This window comes from Dasypus novemcinctus, chromosome 6 (assembly GCF_030445035.2).
Source record: "Dasypus novemcinctus isolate mDasNov1 chromosome 6, mDasNov1.1.hap2, whole genome shotgun sequence".
NCBI lineage: Eukaryota > Metazoa > Chordata > Mammalia > Cingulata > Dasypodidae > Dasypus > Dasypus novemcinctus.
Window position 1 is genome coordinate 98,765,288 of NC_080678.1, and position 21,779 is coordinate 98,787,066.

General features: G+C 49.6%; 1 protein-coding gene across 2 annotated transcripts in view; it reads right to left on the reverse strand.

The window, feature by feature from the left end:
- Positions 1–21,779, reverse strand: part of LOC131278994 (anthrax toxin receptor 1-like) — a 55,761-nt gene that overhangs the window by 24,147 nt on the left and 9,835 nt on the right. For both annotated transcript variants that reach the window (XM_058299629.1, XM_058299630.1), the window contains exons 2-10: positions 13,517–13,588; positions 12,768–12,839; positions 10,804–10,888; positions 10,666–10,699; positions 9,570–9,649; positions 9,424–9,492; positions 9,009–9,086; positions 8,830–8,890; positions 868–963 (exon numbers count right to left, since the gene is read on the reverse strand). In XM_058299629.1, the coding sequence (XP_058155612.1) occupies positions 868–963; positions 8,830–8,890; positions 9,009–9,086; positions 9,424–9,492; positions 9,570–9,649; positions 10,666–10,699; positions 10,804–10,888; positions 12,768–12,839; positions 13,517–13,588 (647 nt within the window). The remainder of the gene's footprint in view (positions 1–867; positions 964–8,829; positions 8,891–9,008; positions 9,087–9,423; positions 9,493–9,569; positions 9,650–10,665; positions 10,700–10,803; positions 10,889–12,767; positions 12,840–13,516; positions 13,589–21,779) is intronic.

The window sequence follows — 21,779 nt, forward strand, 5'->3', positions numbered from 1 at the left end:
AGCACTGGGGGGCTCGGGTCCACCCACGCTGGGGAAGGGCAGGTAAAGGGGAATAGCACTCTCCTGGGTGGAGAGCCAGCGCCAAGGTCCTCCCTGTGCTCTGCCCACCTAGAGGAGCAGATGCCCACCAGTGCTGGAGAAGGGAGCAGTTCTGGGTCTACCAGGTGGCTGGGCAAGGCACTGGCCCAGGAAAATGCAACCGTAACAACCGGAGGCAGTGAGGAGCTGGCAGGCAGAGGGTGCTGAGGGCCGCCCAGCAGCCCAGGCTCTGGGGAAGGCCCACCCAGCCCCAGCTCCCCAGGGGCCACCTGCCAGGCCCTCTGCTTCCTAAGGCTGCTCACCCTCGGCCACGTGCCTGGCACCTCAGTCCTGCCAAGTAATAGGCTGCTTCTTACATTTTCACACAATTATTATGGCCTCAAGGGCACCTCCCCCTCTACTACGAGATCTTGCCACGACCATGGCCCATGTTATAGGAAAGAAAACAGGCTCAGGAGCCAAGGCCCTGGGGCCTGGGCCTCAGACTCTGGAGCGCCACCTTCCCTGCAGGGGCCAGTGGCCCAGGCAGGGCACAGGGCCCAGGCTGGCTGCCCATGCCCCCAGAGCCACCTGTGGCCTCCATCTTGGCCCTGGGGAGGACTCCATGTGAGGCGGAGCTCAGCCCTGCTCCAGGTGCCTGGGGTCTGTTTCTGGTCAGGGTGGGAGGGGGCCAGGCCCCTCACCCATCTGACCCTGTGTGGCATGCTACCTCTGACCCTACTGTGTCTACTGAAAGAGGCCAGCAAGGACAGGCAAGGCTAGGCGTCTCAGAAGCAACACGTGCTGTGGGGTCACTCGGGACTCAGAGGCATCTGGGCAGGTACTTACCTTTGAACTTGGTTCTGCTGAACTTGAATCTGCAAATAATGTCCTTATTCAGGGCATTCGCAAAGCCTCTTCCATGCACCTTGATATCAGGGCTTTCTGCAAGGACAATGTGGAACAGGTTTGTGAGGACGCACTCAGGGCTGTGTTCCCTCGACTCTTCCTTTCAGGACAAGCTGCCCCAGAACGAACACTCAAGGGGACTCAGGCAAGGAAGCAGCTGTGGGGACACCGCCTCCAAGCAGCCTCTTCTCACCACTGATTCTTAGAAACCCTGACTGTGCCCTGCCAGGCCTCTCCTTAGGGTGAGCTCCACCCCTGAAATCCCATGGGGCTCCCTAAAGCCATGGGATGCTGGCAGTGTGCAGTCACCCCTTGCTTTACAGGTGAGAGCAGAGCTCAGCCCAGGTGCGGAGGGCCTCCCACACTCGCAGACCCGGCACCAAAAGTCACAGTCGAGCAGGTCCCCACTGGCCGCGCTCAGCAGGGCCCCATGGCTGTGGCCGGGGAGAGGGCTCCTGCCCAGTTCCCGGGTGGGCACGGGGCTCAGGATTCCACCTCGGGGAGGAGGCAGCTGCCGGCCAATGAGCAGGTGCCCCTGCCACGCTGGGAGGCCCTTCTCCCCCTGCGCTGAGCTGGAGCATGCTGGACATCGGGCTTGGCCATGTCTTTCCTCCACGCCTGAGCCGCGCTTGTCGGGCTCCCCGTCCTCTGATGCTGTGACTTGCAGGTTTCAAATGGCCACTCAGTTTTGTGCAGCGGGGATGATGGCTAATTTTTGCTGTGTGACGTCCATCTCGTGTGTTCCTGTGCTCCACTGGCTGGTGCTGTGTCGAGGGGGCTCTAAATATGCTTTTCCTTTCTTCTTGTTCGTAAACATTTTTTTTCGAGAGGGGAAAAATGTACTTGCCCACAGATACCCACAAGCACCCTCACAGAGCCACTCACAAATGAGCAACTTCCTGCACACTTCAAACACACTCACACACCACACACATTCACACACACACAAACACATGCACACACATATAGACACCCAAATATAAACAAAGGCACATACACATGCATATGTGCACACACCACACATCCAAACGCACATATTCATGCTCACACGTACATATGCATACATTGCAAATACACACACACTGCATGTACATAGACAGATACATACACAAACATGATTCTCACACATGCCCATGAACACACAAACACACATGGACATGCATGCATGCACATACACAACCCAAATACACACATACACATGCATGTACACACATGATGATATCCACATGCACACACATATGAAGTCTGAAATACATACACACAAACATGCATGCATACACACATACAGGTTCATGTTCCTCTTATACTCGTATCTGTGCACAAAAGCATGCCTGCACACACACACAATTGTTCTGGTCCACTAGGATGCCGAAAGCAATATACCAGAAATGGGTTGGCTTTTACAGTGGGGATTTATTAGTGTACAAGTTCATGGTTCTGAGCCTTGGAAAGGTCCAAATCAAGGCACCATCAAGATGGTACCTTCCTCCTGAAGACCGGCTGCCAGTGACCCTAGCCTCCTCTGTCACACTGCAAGGTCCTTGGTGGCATCTGCTGGTCTCCCTCCTCTTCCAGGCTGTGTTGCTTCCAGCTTCTTCCTTCCATGGCTTTCTCTCTTTGTGTGGATTTCATTATCTTATAAGGGACTCCAATAAGAGGATTAAGACCCACCCTGGGCCAGGCCTTAACTGAAGGAACCTCATCAAAAGGCCCTACTTACTACAGGTCCACACCCACAGGAATGGATCAGCTTTAAGAACGTACTTTTCTGGGGTCTACGCAGGTTCAGACCATCGCACTCCACCCCGTGAACTCCAAAAAGACATGTTCTTGCCATATTGAAATACATTCATTCCATCACAACATCCCAGAAGCCTTAATTCATTTCAGTAACAATATTAAGTAAACTTCTCATCAAAATCAGTTACAGCTGTCATCTGTCCTGGGGCACAATTCCTCTGGCTGTGGACCTGGGGACTCAGAGAACAAGTTACCTGCTTTCAAGAGACACAGAAGGGATAGTCATAGGGCCAACATTCCCGCTGCTATAGGGAGAAATTGGAAGGAAAACAGGGGTCATGGGTCCCAAACAATTCCGAAACCCTTCAGGGCAGACCCATGAGATTTCCAGGTCTGAGAGTCATTATGGAACAACGGTGTGACCTCAGGCCCTAGTACATCAGAAGCTCCACCCTTTCCAGGTGTTTGACAGGGTCCCTGCCTGCCCCAAACACTAGGGTGAAGGCTCCAGCATCATCAAATGTTGAGGTGACAGCCAGCTCTCAGCCCCACCTTGTCAAGCATCTGGGTGGCAAACAGCCTCTCCATCATCCCCAAGGCATCTGAGAAATCTGGGGTGGTGCCACTCTTACAACAACAAGGCAAAAGGTTGCTGCCTCCAAGCTCCTGGGCGTACTCACACCTTCACATAGCATGGCTGACCTCCAAGCTCCCAGGTGTACTCACACCTTCCACATAGCAGGGCTGACTTCCAAGCTCCTGGGCATACTCACACCTTCCACATGGCAGGGCTGACCTCCAAGCTCCCAGGTGTACTCATACCTTCCACATGGCAGGGCTGACCTCCAGGCTCCCGGGTGTACTCGCACCTTCCACATGGCAGGGCTGATCTCCAAGCTCTCGGTGTACTCACACCTTCCACATGGCAGGGCTGAGCTCCAAGCTCCTGTGTGTACTCACACCTCCACATGGCAGGGATGACCTCCAGGCTCCTGGGTGTACTCACACCTTCTACATGGCAGGGCTGGTCTGCTCTCTTGGCTGAATACTGTCTACAGTCCAGACCTCAGCTGCCATGGTTGTGCCTTTGAAGTCATTTTTCCATCAATCTACCCCATTTCTGTTCCTTATAGACCAAACCGGTAATGGCTCCATTCGTACAGATTTTGCAAAAAACTTGTTGGTTTCACAGGTAGAACACTGGGGTCCAGGCCATAAGACAAAGGACCTTCTGGAGATCCTCCCTGGATGGTTGCATTCCCAGTCCTGATGCACACTGATGACCGGCTCCCTGTTCAGAGATGTTTTCACATGGGGCACTATTCTCTGGAGACTCACTTTCCAGAAGCTCAGAATTTACCAAGTCATCAATATCTGCTCTCTTTGTACCCATCAGTTCAGTCCTCACTTATCCCTTACCTCTCACATTTTACTATGAGCTTCAAGGAGAAGCCAGGCTGCATTTTCTACATTTAGTCTCAAATCTCCTCAGCTACATTTCCAAGCTTGTCATTTCCAAATTCTATCATCTTCCATATGATATCAGGACTCAACTTTGCCAAATTCTCTGCCACTTTAAAACAAGTATCGCCTTTCTTCAAGTTTGCAACGACACACTCATCATCTCTGACTAAGGCCTCATCAGAAGTTCCTTTAGCATCTGTGTTTCTACCAACAATCTCTTCAAAGTACTCTGGGCCATTCCTATCAAGCCCTACCCAATTCTTCCCACCTCTACTTTTTATCCCATTGAACATCTATTTTTTTTTTTTTGTATTTTTTAACATTATTGAATTATATCACTCATGCATAAACATAGATAAAGAAATAGTGTAAGAAACATATAAACCTCATACAGGGCTCTCATACCTCATCCTATCACCAATACCTTACATTGTTGTGGAGCATTTTTTACTCATGATTAAAGAGCATCCTTAAAATACTACTAATAACCAAAGAATCTTACATTTGGTTTATTTTTCCCTAACCCACCCTATTATTATTATTTTTTATGTTTATATCATTTATACATGAACACACATAAATAATATGTGTATAGAAAAGTTGTGAACTTACAAAGCAAACATGCATAACATCATACAGGGGTCTCATACATCAACTCACCACCAACATTTTTGCATTGTTGTGAGACATCTGTTACAAATTGTGAAAGAATATCTTCAAAATCTTACTCCTAACCATAGTCCTTATCTTTTATTTGGTATATTTTCCCCCCAAACCACCCTGCTATTATGTTTTTAATGTATTTTTATGATAGAAGTTACAAACTTACAAAACAATCATGTACATGTACAGAATGCTTATACAACATCCCTCTGTCAACACATCACATCATGGTGGAACATTTGTTACAGATTATGAGATAATATCATTGATCATTACTAGGTCCATAGCATATATTTGGCACACTTTTTCCATACTCCCACAGTATCAACACAGTACATCTTTAACATAGATGCATGAATATTACATCACTGCTGTTAATGACAGCACATAGGTCACTCCAATTGTTTTCCCATGCTTCATCACATTCCCACCAACCTGCAATAGTGATGTACTTCTGCTCTAGCTCACAAAGAATTCTTGCATCTGTACCATCAACCACAATTCCCACCCACCTCTGGTTTTACTGTGTGATTTAGTCCCTAAGTAATTCTCTAGCTTTCTGTCATTTGGCATTTACATTCATAGACTACCCTTTTCAGCCACATTCCCATTTATAAACCAGCTGTTACTCACTATAATGTGGTACCTTCAATTCTATACAGTTCCACACTTTTACAGTAAGGTTAATTAAAACTTTTACATACATTAAACATCAGAGGTATACCTCAGTCCTCCTCTTATCTCCTTTAAGACTCCACCACCTACCACCAGGTCTTAAAAATATTTTCCTACATTTTCTTCTAGAAACTTTATGGCTCCTGCTTTTATATTTAGATTTTTGATCCATTTTGAGTTAATTTTTGTAGAAAGTGTGAGATATAGGGGGGTCCTCTTTCCTTCTTTTGACTATGAATATCTAGTTCTCTCAGCACCATTTGTTGAATGGACTGTTCTGCTCGAGTTGGAGGTGTTTGACAGGCTTGTCAAAAGTCACTAAACCATAGATGTGAGGGTCTTATTTTTGAACCATCAGTCTGGATCCATCGGTCTATGTTTCTGTCTTTATGCCAGGACCATGCTATTTTACCACTGTAGCTAGGTAATATGAATTAAAGACTGGAAGTGAGAGTCCACCAACTTCACTTTTCCTTTTAAGATGTTTCTGGTTATTAAAGACCCCTTACCCTTCCAAATAAATTGGATAAGTGTGTTTTCCATTTATTTTTTAAATGCTGGTAGAATTTTTATCAGGTTTACATTGAATCTGTTTATCAGTTTGAGTAGAATTGATATCTTTAATGATATTTAGTTTTCCAATATGTGAGCATTGAATGTTCTTCCAATTATTTAGGTCTTTTTTTTTTCTTTTAACAATGAGTTGCAGGTTTCTGAATAAAAATGCTTTACATTGTTGGTTTAGTTTATTTCTAAATATTTGGGTTTTATCTTTTGTATTTTGGTTTCACTATTCTTTTTACACTTTTACTTACTTTTACTGATATGTTCTTCATTTGTAGAATCTCTCTTAAGCCTCTCTCTCCTGTCTTTTCAGGCTCCTGCACTCCCTTTAGTATTTCCTGCAAAGCTGATCTCTTGGTTACAAACTCTCTCAGTCTCTGTTTATCTGTGAATGTTCTAAACTTTCCCTCATTTCTGAAAGACAATTTTGTTGGATATAAGATTCTTGGCTGGAAACTTTTCCTCTTGCAGTATCTTAAATATATCAAACCACTGTCTTCCAGCCTCTGTGGTTTCTAATATGAAATTGGCACTTAGTCTTATTGGGTGTCCTTTACATGTTATGCATTGTTTTTCTCTTGCTATTCTCAGAATTCTCCCTTCGACTTTGGCATTTGACATTCTGATTAGTATGTGCCTCACAGTTGGTCTATTTGGATTTATTCAGTTGGGAGTACATTGTGCTCCTTGGACATGGATATCTATATTCTTCAATAGGGTTGGGAAATTTCCTACCAGTATTTCTTCAAATATTCCTTATGCCCCCTTTCCTTCTCTTCTCCTTCTGGGACACCCATGACATGAATGTTTGCACTTCTCTAGCTGTTATTTAGTTCCCCAAGACCATGTTCAATTTTTTCCATTCTTTTCTTCATCTGTTCTTTTGTGTATTTGCTTTCAGAGTTCATTTCTTCAAGCTCACCAATCCTTTCTTCTGCATCTTCAAATCTGCTATTATATAATTCCAGTGTATTTTTAATTTCATTTATTGCACCTTTCATTCCCATAAGATCTGCTATTGTTCTATGTATGCTTTCAAATTCTTCTTTGTGCTCATCCAATGTTTTTTTAATATCCTTAATCCCCTTAGCCATCTCATTGAATTTATTGAGGTTTGTTTGAACATCTATGATTAGATGTTTTAACTCCTTTATGTAATGTGGAGGCTTGTCTTGTTCCTTTAACTGGGCCATATCTTCCTGTTTCTTGGTGTGGATTGTAATTTTTTGTTGCTGCTTGGCATGTGGCTACTAAATGTATTTATTCTGGGTGCAGTTTCTCTCTTTAGGGCTCTTGCCTTTTCTCCCTTGCTCGTTATTTAGTACGAGCCAAGGATGTCATTGGTGCTGTAAGCTGTGGAGGTTCAAGCTACCCTCATTGTCCCAGGGACTGATGATGCTTCTCCCAGTTTTCTCCTTTGCCAGGGGTAGGGACAGAGCCACAGCCTTGTATAATAATCCAAGTCATACAGGCCTAGACTCCAGTTGCCCAGAGAGACTAATGAAGCTTCACGCCCCTTTTTAAACCTGCCTGGGGAGGAGATGAAGCTGCAGGTGTGGACAGCAATCTATGCCATGCAGGCCCAAAATGATGACAGATGACCTGGTAGACTTCTGACTATTTGGTCCGTGCCAAACAAATGAACCCACAGTTACCCAGAGAGGCTGGTGCAGGGCCTGCCAGCTTCCTCTCTGCTAGAGGTGGGGCTGAAGCATAGGCTAGGACTGCAGGATGATCTTGGTGAAAGAAGCTGGTCCCTATCTTCACTGTAATTTTCAGTCAACCTGGCTTAACCTCATCCAGGGGGATGGAGTCAAAATGGTGGCTACTGGCCTCTTTGAAACTTGGACTGGCTCAAACTTTAGCAGTTCTTAGGATTATATTTGAACCTGCTGAATTTTCTAATTAGTAGTTGAATTTGGTGCCCAAACATCTCTTCCTGGTTTTTGGAAGTGGAACTTCCATTTATAGACACAGAATAGGTCCTGATGTTGCAGGATATTTGTCTGGTCTCCTGGAAGCCCCAAACAGGTGTTTTAGACAGCTCTGGGGGATTACTACCTGCCCTGTAGCACAAACTGTCTCCAGGAGCTCCTTATTCTGTTGCCATTTTGCTGGTTGTCCCATCTAACAGATTTTAAACATTTTTGGTATTTGCAATAGCAGCTACCCACTTTCTTATTACCAAAATCTGTTCCAGTTTGCTAGGCTGCCAAAAGCAACATACCAGAAATGGGTTGGCTTTTAGAGTGGAGATTTATTTGCTTTCAGATTACAGTTCTGAGGTCTTCTTCCTGAAGACCACCTGCTGATGATCCTGGACTCCAATGTATGTTGCATGGCACATGGTGCATCTGCTGATTTCTCTCTTCTCTTCTGGATGTCCTTATTTCCAGCATCTTGCTTCTGTTGCTGTCTCTCTCTTCTTCTGAATTTCATTCACTTTAAACAACTCCAGTAATAGGACAGAGAACAACCCTGGGCTATGCCTTAAATGAAGTAACCTTATCAAAAGGGAAAGACCCTACATACATTAGGTTCACACCCACAAGAAAGGAATAGCTTTAAGAACATGCTTTTCTGGGGTCTATACAGCCTCAACCACCACAACAACACATGTACATACACACACACACAAACACATGCCAACACCCACATGCACATATATACACTCATGAAAGGCACACACATACACACATTCACACCCATATATATTCACACACATACACACATGCATATCCACATACACATGCACACACATACCTCTGTCTACACCAGGGACACCTCAGCCCTTACCTCCCATGCAGACACTGGTAGGCTCCAGATATTTAATTTCGATACAGCTCTTCTCAATTACCTAGAATCCACAGTGGGCAGAAGGGCAGGGCATGAGCTGTGGGGAGATTCTCAACAAGCCCCTCCTCACTTTCAGCTTCTCACGCCCATTGAGCTTCTCACGTCCAGTTCCCACTCACCTGGGAAATGATGCTTGACAGGGAGTTCAGATCAGGGACCCCAAACACATGGTCCTTGGAATGTGCAATTCCTTCCAGCTACAAGGGAGAGGAGGTAGTTGGGATGCACAGCCAGGGCATGGAAGGGGCAGCTGGTTCCACAAACAGGACAGTGCCTGGCCAACACATCAGTGTCTGGGCAGTGTTTCCCTGGAACTAGATCCTTCATCTGCAGCAGAACTCATGGGGGACAGCCTCCACCCTCAGCTGGGGTGCAACCGAGCCTGCCAACTCCATCCTTTAAAGTGGATGGGGTAGACCCAAGTAATTGCGGGGGGTTAGGATGGCATCCCTCGGCTACCCGGGGAAAGCAGCCTCTGACACCTGCCCCCAACCAGGCTCAAGGGCGGCCCCCACATTACCTGTTCTCACTTACCTGTTTTTGCTCAAACTCGTTTGCACCAATGGCGAAAACGATCGCTCCCATCTTCCGAGCCTTTCGAGCCTAAGAGAAAGAAGGCGTTGAGTAGAATTCCCCAGAATCAGCACAGCATAATGGCTGTAATGATGGATTGGACTCACTTCCTCCGCAGCCAGCCAGTCTGCCCCTTCAGGTATTTTTGCAGCTGTCAGAACATAGACCACTCTGGTGACCTTCCTACCTGGAGGACAAGCAAAGAGGGGCCAGGTGGGAACGGCACCTGGGGTGCACCAGGGAGCCACGGCAGCAGAACTTCAGGGCTGCCCGTGCTGGGACATGGCCCAGTGCCCCACACCAAGTCCTCGCAGGCAAGGCGTGGCATCTCACCGGGACGCATGTGCCGGCCACCCTACTGTGCAGGCTTTCAGCAGAGAAGGGCCGGAGCCCAGGACCCACATGGCAGACAGGAGACCGAGCCCACCTCAGGGCCCCTCCTGCCTGGCTGCCCCACCCTCCCCCACCAGATGGTACCACCTGTGCCAGGAAGGGAAACCCAGCTCGTGCACCTGACAGGTGCAAGACTCCAGAACAGCAGGGAGACCACAGGCTGACCTGCTGTAACGGGTGGGCTGCAGGTTTAGGGTAAGGGATCCCTGAGCTGGGCTGGCCTGGGGGTTCCTGCCAGTGTCCTGGGCCCCAGGGACCCTGGCCAAGGCCCTGGATGGGGGACCATGCACCCAGCCAAGGGCTCTGCAAACCCCAGTGCAGCCCCCTGAGAAGCCTGGAAGGACGTCAGTCCTGGTCTGAGGACAGCACCCAACACCATCAGGGAGGGAGGCACAGGGTGGAAGGAAGAAGAGCCAAAAGGCACAGTGCAGCTCAGAGGGCGCAGCAGGCAACAAAGGGTGGCAATCGAGAAGACGTTCCATAAATCAAACCCTATGTCTGCGTGGGGCCCTCGTCTGCTTCCTTTTCTTTTCACAACTGCATGTCAGAGAGGGAAATGAACTTACCCGGACGCACCTGCAGCCTCTCAAAACCAAAGGTGCAGGCAGATACCTTAGTTCTCATAAAGGCAAGGTGGGTATTATCTTAGCCTCCTTGTACAGAGGAGGAATCTGTAACTGGGAGACCATAAGGAACTTCCTCCAGCTCAGAGCTAGAACGTGGGGGAGGGATGGGAACCTGAACGCGCTGATGCCCAAGCCCGGCTTTGCCCTCGACCCCTGAGAACATGGAGGGCAGGAGGGGGCTTACCTTGAGAGCTGGATTTTCTCATCATCATATTTGCCTGCAACAAAAGAAGGAAATGTTGGACAAGGGGGTTAGATTAACAAGGAGCACTCCAAGAACGTGATACAGAGGGATGAACTCCCCAGGCTCCAGCAGCTGTACCTTCTCTAGTCCTTCATTCACGTAGGAAGATGACACCAGATTACGCTCACGCATGAGTCTCCGAAGACCTTGTTGAAGATATTCTCTGAAACGCAACATGGAGAAGGCAGTGAGGTGGGCGTGGCCCTCCCACAGCGGCTCTGCGTGAACATGCAAGGACGCGGGTGCATCTCACATGCAGACAGGACTCCGCTGTCCCCATGGGCTCGGCCTGGCTTGCTGGGTGCATCCCTGACCCACAGCACCCAGCCCCCAGCCCCAGGGACCCTGCCTCTGACCGTCCACTCCACAGCGGGGGCATCCCTGCATGTGCAGCTGCGAGGCAGCACTCACGAGGGACCAGTGTTTCTGTGGAACTCCTGGGGGACCCCCAGCAGGCAGTCCACTGGAGGCTGTTTGGGAAAGCTCATCCTGCTTCTCCACTGCCCGCCCCCTCCCCTGTTCAGCAGCCCCCTTGGGGGGGGAGCTCAGTGCCACTAGATGCTTGTGTCAGTGCTAGAGGAAGCAGCAAATAGGCCTAAGAGCGTTCCTGGGCTGCTGGGGGAGAAAGGCCGAAAGCTGGAAGGAGGGTGGCCTGTGGGCAGAGGGGGGCAGTGGGGGTGGCCTCACAGGCCCGCCCAGCCCAGGAGGTGGGGTGGGACCACTGGAGGCTGGTGTGCAGGCTCCGCCTCCCTGGGCAAGCCCCTCCTCCTGCAGGTGCCTCTTGCCCTAGGACCCCCCTCCCTGGTCTCACTCTCCTGACAGCCCAGCTGGGGCCACCCAGTCCCTGTGCTCTGGCCTCTGCCCCCACAGCAGATCCACCAGGATCCTGCACCTGCCGCCCGCGGCCACACGCTCTCCACACCCCCCAGGGGGTCGGGCTCCCTCTGGTCCCAAGTCCAGCGACCCTTCAGGCCCTACCCCACCCCTCTGCCCCACCCCTCCTCAGCTCCGACAGGGAGCACATGTGGGAGCACCAGTCCCAGGCCGCCCCAGCTCTGCTGCAGGCCACGCGCCCCCAGGGCTGCTGCTTGAGGACTTGGGGCTCCCTGCACATGTCCCTCCTGCACAGCTCCCATAGCCTCCTGCCTGGGGGGGCCTTCCTGCCCCAGGCAAGCTCCCCCTGGACACCACGGCCCCACCCAGGGGCCTTCCAAGACTTGCTTCCTCCCACCTCCAAACCCACATGACACCCACTCTCCCTCCACCCTCTCACCCCTGCCCAGAGCATCAGCCCTTGCAGCTCCTCCTGGAGCACCATGGGGAGGACTGGCCCCCCCAGCACCCCCCCTCAGGTGCTGCCTCCTCCTTCCCCTGCTGCCCTGGCTTCCCTCCAAGGTGCGGGCAGCGTGCTCTGCTCCAACCCAGGTGCCACCCCCAGGCTGACATGTACCCAAGGCTCCTTTGGGCTCCCCACTCGGGATGGGGCCCCAGCACTGGCGTCCCCAAGTGCCTGGACCCTGCGGCCACCAGGCACTTTGCCAGCCCCATCCCCAGGCTTTGTGACCTCATTCAGGCCACCGCATGCCCCCAGCTGTGCCCGCCCCATGCCTGCGGGACCCTGCCCTTGGGCTCCTCTTTTTTACCCACTCTGGCTTCCCCAGACCCTTTGCTCCAGCACCCTGACTGCCCCACGTCCCGCCTGGTTCGGACCCTGCCCCCCCAAATCTAGAGGGGGACGAGCAGGCACAGAGCTGGGCTCACAGCATAGGCAGGGCTGGCACAGGACACGCACGAGTCTCCACCAGACCCCCTGGGTCCCCGGACTCTCCAGAGACTCTGTTGAAGGGACTTGCTGCCAGGGGGTGCTTGCAACAGAAGGGAGACAGGGGAAGGGGTGAGGAGAGAACATTGGGGGAGACAGTGCCAGGTGCCAGGCGTCCCCAAGGAACCCAGGTCCTGGGTGAGGGCCAGCCTGATGCTGGGTCTCGCTCCTCGCTGCCTGCAGGGCCTCCGGGTCCGCCGAGGGTATCGGGGGGTCTTACTCGTCTGACGTGAGGTCCATGGACACGTAGCCCTGAGAGTCGAACGTGATGAAGGCAATCCGCATTTTCGGGCTGCGAGGAAGCACCCACTTGTGAGAGGCCGCTCACAGCTGGAAGCCGCACGCCCAGGCAGCCAGGCTGGGCCCCCGCCCAGCCACCCCCTCCCCACCACGTCTCATGTCTGGGCCCACTCCCCACCAGGCAGTGCAGACAACTTGGGTGAAGGACTTGGAGGCTTCATGCAAGAGCGGGTGCCAGGATGGCATTCTGCCCACCCCTAGAGCCCAACACCCCAGAAGATGCACACACACACCTGCACACACATGTGCACACCTGCACACACCTACACACACCTGCAGTGACATCAAGACCTGCACTCGCATCTCTGAGGCATCTCCCTTCTACTGTGATATTCTTGCAGCTCTGTCCCTCCTTCCCCTCCCCCATTTCCCCTCCCCCATCGCCCCTCCTCCAACAATTAGCCCTCTCTGGGGAGCTGGTCCCCACCTCCCTGTCCTGGCCATGGATGGACTTTACTGAGCTCCCCCCCTTGGCACCATCCCTCAGCCACCACAGGGGGCGTCCACTGGCATCTGTCCATCTGTCCTCTGCCCTGGTTCAGAGCCCTGGGCTCGGGGCTCCCACCCGATGGACATGCAGGCCCCTGGAGGCTCCAAGGGATGTGTGCTCTGCCTGGCCAGGGCCGAGCTCCCACAGACCAAGGGGCCCGCAGCTCGGAGAAGCCATACTTCTTTAATTTATTCATGATGTTGTCAACAGCATTGTAAATGCTCCTCCAGCTTTTTCCCACAAACGTCGACCTGAGGACAAGAGGGCATGGGTCAGGGGGACGAGGTGCCCCGTCGGGCAAGCAGAGTTTCTACCTGTCCCCCAATTCCAGCAGTCTCTCTAACAGGTGCCTCCCTCCCGGACACAGCCTTGGAGAGCAGCCCTCAGGCCGCATGGCACATCTGGTGAGCAGGGCAGGGGGGCGCCCCCAGCCTGTTTGCCCAGGTCAGAGGAGCTTCCTGGACCAGGACCTTCCAGTGCTGAAGCCAAGTCAGCCCCAGGCAGAAGGAGGTGTGGACCCTGGAGGGACTGAGAGGGCCAGGAATGGGGGCGATGGATTGGCTGGCTGAGCCCATCAGGTGCTGACCAGCAGGGAAAGCCACAGGCCCTCCCGCCCACACTTTCAGGCTCTTTCTCCCTCTCAGTAAATGGATAAGCTTCTCCAGGTTGTGTTCAGTGCCTGGAAGAAGTGAGGTGTTTGGAGGAGGCTCAAGCTCAGAGCCCCTTTTGGCCAGGTGGGAAGCTGCTCATATCTACGTATCTCCCCTGGGTTCAAGGTCTTTGCACATCCACAGATCTGCTGTGTACAGCTTTGTGAAGCTGGGCATGACTCAGGTTATGGAAGGAAGTGGTAGGTGCCTGAGTTCCTTTCAGACCTGCAGTCTGAGGGCCTGCAGAGGTAAATCATGGGGGCAAGCCTGACCCCAGGCCTCCTTATTCCCTGCTGGCTCTCTCCCTGGATCTGTGACCACTCAAGTCCCCCCTATTACATGCATCAGAGGGACCAACCCACAGGGAGGCCCTTCCTTTCCCTTCCAGCAATTAATGTACCTTTGGGCAGTTTGGAGCTTTGTATCCCATAAAAAACATGTTCTGAAACTAAATCCATTACTCTGGGTATGAACCCTTGAGGATAAGGACTTTGATGAGGTTGCCTCAGATAGTATGTGGTCCAGAATGGGTCCTAATCCTGTTACTGAAGACCTTATAGGTAAGGTCACAGAGAAAAAGCCACAAAGAGAGCAGCTAGAAGGTAAAAGTCAACAGAGCCTAGAAGAGAATGTGGAGACCAGGAGAGGCTGCCAAGTGCATTGCATCATGACATAGGGGCTCAGGACCAAAGACCTAAACAGCCTGCCCTGGGAGGCCAGTCTTCGGGAAGAAAGCATCATCTTGGCTTGGACCTCTCTCAGCGTCAAAACCATGAGCCAATAAATTTTTGTCTTTATTTTTCAATGTTACATTAAAAAATATGAGGTCCCCATATACCCCCCACCCCCTTACCCCACTCCTACAACAACAACCTCCTCCAATATCATGGGACACTCACTGCACTCGGTGAACACATCTCTGAGCACTGCTGCACCACATGGTCAATGGTCCACATTTAAGTTCATACTCACCCCCAGTCCACCCAGTGGGCCATGGGAGGACATACAATGTCCAGTAACTGTCCCCACAGTATCACCCAGGACAGTTCCAAGTCCTGAAAATGCCCCCACATCACATCTCTTCTTCCCACTCCCCACCCCCAGCAGCCACCATGGCCACTTTCTCCAACTCAATGCCACATTTACTTCCATCACTAATCACAATTCCAGAATAGAGCATCAGCAAGTCCGCTCTAATCCATACTCCACTCCTCCATCCTGTGGACTCTGGGATGGTTATGTCCACTCCACCTCTGTATCAAGAGGGGGCTTAGCTTCCACTTGGATGATGGATACAGTTCTCCTGTTTGCAGTTGTAGGCACTCTTGGCTCCCTGGTGTGGTGGTTGACCTTCTTCACCTCCCTGTTAGCTGGCTTTTTGTTTAATCCAACCCACTCTATGGTATTTGCTTTAGCAATGAGGAAACTAAAACAATTCTCAATGTCCTGTTTACAGACATTGCTATACACCCAAGAGCAACCTTCTCCTCCCCTCCTTCTTTACTGCCTCCTCTAGGCTGTGTCTAAAACGGTCAGCAGGGCAGTGCTCCAGGTTGTATTCACCAAATGGAATGAATGTGCCTTACTGATAAAAGAGGATGTTGATGTGGGAGGAGCGGGGGTGGGGGGTGGGGAGTGTGGTATATGGGAACTTGCATTTTTTAATGTAAGAGTTGTGTGATCTATTTATCTTTTTTTTAAAAAAAATGTAAATAAATAAAACTGCCAGCAGACAATGAGGAAACTAAGGACAGATGGTTCTAAAGATATCAGGACTATCATTATGGGGTATTTATATCCCAGGCACTTTTTATGCATGACTTCCAATTCCAGGACAACCTGATGACCCAGTGTTACTATCATTTCACAGATGGGATAACTGAGGGTCAGGCAGGTCAAGTCGTTGGCCACACTTTCTGGGGCTAGCATGGATAAGAACCCATCTCCAATCACAAAGCACCTGCTCTGCCCTTTGCAGGAGGTGCAGGCACTCTGAGTCTTCTCTAGCATTGGACAACTTCTGGACTGCAAAGCTCTAGCTTCTGAAAAGGCACCCACAGTACAGACTTTACCCTTGGCAGCCCACAGGAAAAAGTACAAGGCCCCTCCTTTTCCTAGCTAATGCTAACACTTCTCTCTACTCTTCTCTTCTTGCCCTGACTGAAAAGGGCCTTCCAAAGAATTACAATTACAAGAATATTTTTAGGAAGCAAGAGTCATCAACTCACACACACCATCTAGGAAAGTTCCCAGTTTGAGATGATTTTGAAGGAGGGTCTAGGATACAGAAAGAAAGCAAGGGCTTATGGCCAGTAGAATGAGTCACAGGATACCCAAAGACTGGAGAAGGACACAGTGTGGAATAGCAAAAAGCTTCTGGCACAATGAGCTGCAATAGTGTTTTTGTGCCCCCCTTTTAAATGAGAATGGACAAAGATGGTCAGACACTCGAGGAACACCTCAGCTCTTAAAATTTGTGACCAAAATATCAGTACCTACAGCAACAACCAGAAAAAATCAGAAGAATTAGTGAGTGGGATAAAATATAAAAATTCTGCAATTCATAGTCTCAGAGAATTAAGAGAATATCTATGAAAAAATTGGGAAGCTAGTTATATAAGAGGGAAGCTTCTACATAATCAGAAAGCATGGGAAACTAAAAGATCCCTGAAGTAACAAGATAAAAAATAAACATATCAAATCATTAAAAACTAAACACCATAATAAATAGCTCAGCTATAAACAATATTTATATTGTAATGGCAAAGTAAGCAATAAATACTTAGTCTGAAATTATTTAACTCTGTTAGGAAAATGGAAGAGGTCAAGAGATAATATGTAAAATTTAATAGGAAACTGCAGCCAGTACAACCATGTTATCAGAATAATGTGCAACATGCTCACAAAAGAAGAGGTTTTGTAAGTGGCTGCTTCTGGAAGGTAGGACTGGAGGTCAGGAGATGGGAGGTTAATTTTCAGTTTCGATGGGGCCATTCCTGCAGGGTATGAAAATGTTGGTCCATGCAAGGAAACATGACCTAAAATTCAGAGTTATCTTCACAGTGTCTCCGTAAAGAATGTGTCCCTGGGCACTGGACATGTGTGAGTGGAGGTAGATTAGCAGTGCAGTTCTATCCCCAGGTGGAGATTGAGCCTGATGACCTGTGAGGTCACTAACCACTCTCTGAGCTGTGAATCCTGAAACCAAGCAGCAAACAAGACAGGGTGGAAAAAATATGTTTCAGCATCAAGCTTGTACCTTCCTCCTGATCTTCCCACTGCCTGAATATACTGAGGTCAGACCACAAAAGCCACATGGGGCCATTGGCCTGCAAGGGCATCCAGTGAGCTGCTAGGTCTCAAGCATCTTGGGGAGAGGCCCCAACATTTGGCTACTAGGAGTGTCTGGAGCAGGCTGATGCTTCTTGGGCAGTGAGATGACAACTCCCAGCAGGAAGTGGTGGATGGCAGGAGTGCCAGAGGAAAGGACAGGAGGCTGCAGGTGGGACCAGGCATCCCATCCAGCCTTTACCCTGGAATGCCCTTTATTTCACACATGCACATCAGCCACAGGTGCCTCCTTGTGGCCTTGTGAGGGGTCCTGAGAAGGTGAAAACAAGAGAACCTGGATGGCCCTCTGAAAGGGAGAGCACAGATTAACTGCTGCCTTGCCTGTCTCTGTTCATCCTTGTGCATCTGCTGCCTTCCTAAGGTCAGTTCCTGGAAACTGACTTAATCCGGCAGTACACCAGGATCTCAAGGATGCTGAGGAAGAGGGTACAAGTCACAGCCAAGGCTGTAGGAAAGCTGTGTGGCAGCCTATTTCATGGGTTGAAAGAATTTTGTTGGAAGACTCCAGGCTCACTGCCTCAGGCCGTTGGCTAAATCTCTGCTGTGACACTGGCTCAGGCCTGGTGTGAATTGGGGGGTCCAGGCTGCAGCCCCCTGAGGCAAGCTGTGTGAAGTCTCAAAGAAAAGATGGACCAAGTGCATGTCACAGGCCAAAGGGAGATGAATGGACACTCGGAGATGCCCAGGAGAGGAGCAGGACAGGCAGGACCTCTCCCCTTTTGGAAGAGAATTTAGGACAGGTTCTAGATCTGTCATCAGCCTATCAGAAGCCGCTCCTCAACCATCTACTCCAGGCCCAAGAAAGAATTAACCAGCTGAAATCCTTTGGCTTTCCTTCAGTTAAATCCCCCCCAAATTTGGCTGCAAACCCCAGAGATGAAGAAGCGACAGGACAGTCCAAATCCAAAGCACTCGTGGGGAGGCTGCACAGAGAGCTGGTTAAGAAAGAACCGAGGGATTTTACATCCTGACCTCGAGATCCCCAAGCATGGAGAGGGGTGGGCCTGGCTCACGTCCCACAGAGCCTGGCCTGGAACCCAGGTCGGGATGCCTGGCATGTGCTCTGAGGCCTGGGTGCTGCCAGAAAAGAGCCACATCGTGAGCAGACAAAGGGTGTGAGTGGGTACTGTGGGTGCTACAGAGAGTGGAGGGGTGTGGGGGCAGCCCTGGACATCTCTTCCCACCTCCCTTGCCTGTGGGGCTATCCCCCCACCAGGGGGCTTCGGCATGGGCCCTGAAACGGCAGAGGCTATCCCAGCTGCAGGGATCTTGGCCGACGGCTAAGGACAGGAACAGCCAACCCAGCAGAGATACAGGCAAGGGCTTCCTCACTCAACCTGAGCCTTTCCTTTTCTGTGAAAAGAAACGAGAGTGGGCCTGCCTCATTCTGGTCGAAACCTGGAAGGATAAAGCTGCAACTGAGAAGGAACATTCCTTCCTTCTTCACAGGGTCGAGGCACCGGGCTCGTTCCTCCAGGTGTTGCCATCCAGCCTGATGGAGGTGGGGCTGGAGACTGAGGAGGAATGGCAGTGTGGGGCCCTAACTCACAGCCTCCAGAGCAGAAAGTCAGTCAGGGACCCTCAGGGACTGCAGCACACCATCAGCAAATACTGGACACTGTGGGAAGTGCATGTCCTTGATCGGGCCTTAGTGTGGGACTTCGAAACCCATGAGCCAATAGAAGGCTGTTCTAAGCTAACTCATTGTGTGCCTCAACAGCGTCGGCAAACCAAGACAGATTTTGGTACTGGGAGTGGGGTGCTGCTTTTAAAATTATCTAAACATATGGAAGTGGCTTTAGAATTGGATAATGGGTGAGGGTTGGAAGACTGTGAAGCACTTGATTAAAAAAAAAAAGCCTAGATTACTTTGAAGAGAAGAGTGGTAGAAACGTGTATATTAAAAGTAAATTGTATACGATTTCTATTTGGTTTGATCCTAAAGTTTTGGTAAGGAATGGTGGCGATGGTTGCACTGCATTGTGAATGTAATTAGCAACACTGATTCATAGCCCTGAATTACATTATGAATGTGGTTAAAGGGGAAATGTCAGGTTGTAAATATGTTACTAGATTAAATTTTTTAAAGAAAACTTAGGACTGTACAACTCAGGCAGAGAACCAAATTGTAAACTATGGACTACAGTTAATAATACAATTATAAAATGTCCTTTCATGAATTGTAACCAATGTAAAACACTAATGTAAGGTATTAATAATAGGGTGGTATATTTGAATTCTTTTTCTTGCATGAATTTTCTGTAAACCTACAACTGTTCTAATAAAAAAAGAGAAATTGGCAAACAAATGTTTCTGGTGAGGGTTCAGAAATAACAGAAAGGTGTAGAGAAAGCTTCTTATCAACTTAGAGAATACTTGTATTGCAATGAACATAATGTTTGTAGAAATAGGGACATCAAAAGTGCCTCTGGTGAGGCCTAAGGAGGAAATGATGAATGTGTTCTTGGAAATTGGAAGAAAGGCAAATCCTTATTATGTAGCAATGAACTTGGTGAAATTGTGTAGCTAAGCTGGATGGAAGACAAAACTTGTAAGTGAGCTCTTGGATGTTTAGCTTGGAAATTTCCAAGGTAAGTGTGGAAAATGCTGCCTGGTATCTCCTTGCTATTTTTAGCAAATTGAGGGAGGGAAAACAAGTCTAAACGGAACCAGCTATTGATGCTTTGGAAAGTTCTAAGCCAATCAAGACAATATATTCTGATTACGCAAGGAAACAGCTCTATTAGGGACCTCCCCAAGATTGGAGGAAGGCAGCTCCCAAGAACACGGTCCCACAGGAGGCTTTGGTTGAACTGAAATTTGCAAAGATGAGGTGTATGACTCATGGATCCAACCAGCCACTTCAGAGGAAGTCAGGCTTGGAAATGCGTTTATTCAGGAAGGATCTGTGGGAAATCCTTTTGTCTGGTAGCATGGGCACTCTTGAACTGCATGCAAAACTGACAAGAATTTTGAGAATTTTTTGAGTATAGGCACTGCCAGCCTTGGCACAAAGGGTCAGAGATGGGGCAAAATCAAGAAAAAAATGACTGCAGGGGCAGAGCCATGGGAGCAGAAGTCTGGGCTAACTTCTCCTTTGCACTTCAGTCCTTGCTTCCATCCTTCCTCCTTCATATCCATTCTCTCCATGGATGCCAAAGGCTCTTTTGAAAACACAAGTCTGACCCATCACACCTCTGATGAAGGCCTCCTTTCAATGACCCCCAAATGCCCTTGAGATGAAGACCAAACCTTATTCATGGCCCCAGGTCCCTGCCATCTGGCCTGTCCTCTCCTCTTCCTCTTCCTTTCTCCCCTTCCTTCCTTAAGCTCCTAGACCACCTGACATCTGCTTTCTCTGGATCTCTGCACAGGCTTTGCCCTCAGCATGGAGTCCCTTCCCTAGAACTCAGAGGTGCCCCGGTCAAGGAAGTGCGCACACAGTAGGAGCTCACCCACATTTTCCAAGTCCATCCAGTGTAAACACCTGGTCCCCAAATCCTGGGTGTCCCTGAACGGGAGTGATATCCAGAGACCCTCCACACAGCTAACAGATTTTTTTTTAATTCCCCCCACCCCTTGCAGCTTGTTTGTTGTCTTCTTTCTGTGTCCATACACTGTGCTTTCTTCTGTATGTCTGTATATTTATTTTTATTTATTGCCCCCCCCCTTTGTGGCTTGCTTTTTGTCTGCTCTCTGTGTCCATTTGCTGCACACTCCTCTATGATTTTACTTGTCTCCCTTTTACTTGCATCACCTTGCAGGGTTGGCTCTCCACGGTGTGCAGGCGAGCCTGCCTTCACAAGCCTACCACCATATGGTAGACGGGAGCCCAACTGATTGAGCCACAGCTACTTCCCTAACAGATTATTTTTGCCTCCAAGACCACATCAGCAGCTCCCAGGGACCCCAGCCATTGGTTTAGGACTGGGTCCTGGAGTTGCATACTCCAGAGTTTCTATTCTGTCTCCATGTCTTCCTTCTAGAAGTGTCAACAGATCACTTTCAGTCTGTGAGCCTCCTCCTCTCATTCTCTACAAAGTAAGGGTAATGCCATTTACCCACAGTGTTGTCAGACATTCAGTCAGGGGCATTAACTTCCTCCTTACACTTACCCCAGTCCAGGCCACAACTCACCTTCCCACTCAAACTGTCAAAAATTTCATGGCCTCTGCTTTCAATATGGGTTTGGAATATGGCCAATTACCATATTCTCCACCAACCTTTATCCTCCCCATCATCTTCTCCAACCCCCATGTGAATGCATGCCGGGCTCAGGAAATAGGGCACATTAGTTCCCTGGGGTTAAGAAGTCCACTGTGGTCCTGATAAGACTTCTGCACATACCTCTGGCCACATGCCAGCTTGAGGATATGCAATGTGTATACAAGAGCGATTTCTTTGGCAAGCTCAGCATACACTCCATTTTCATAATCCAGTA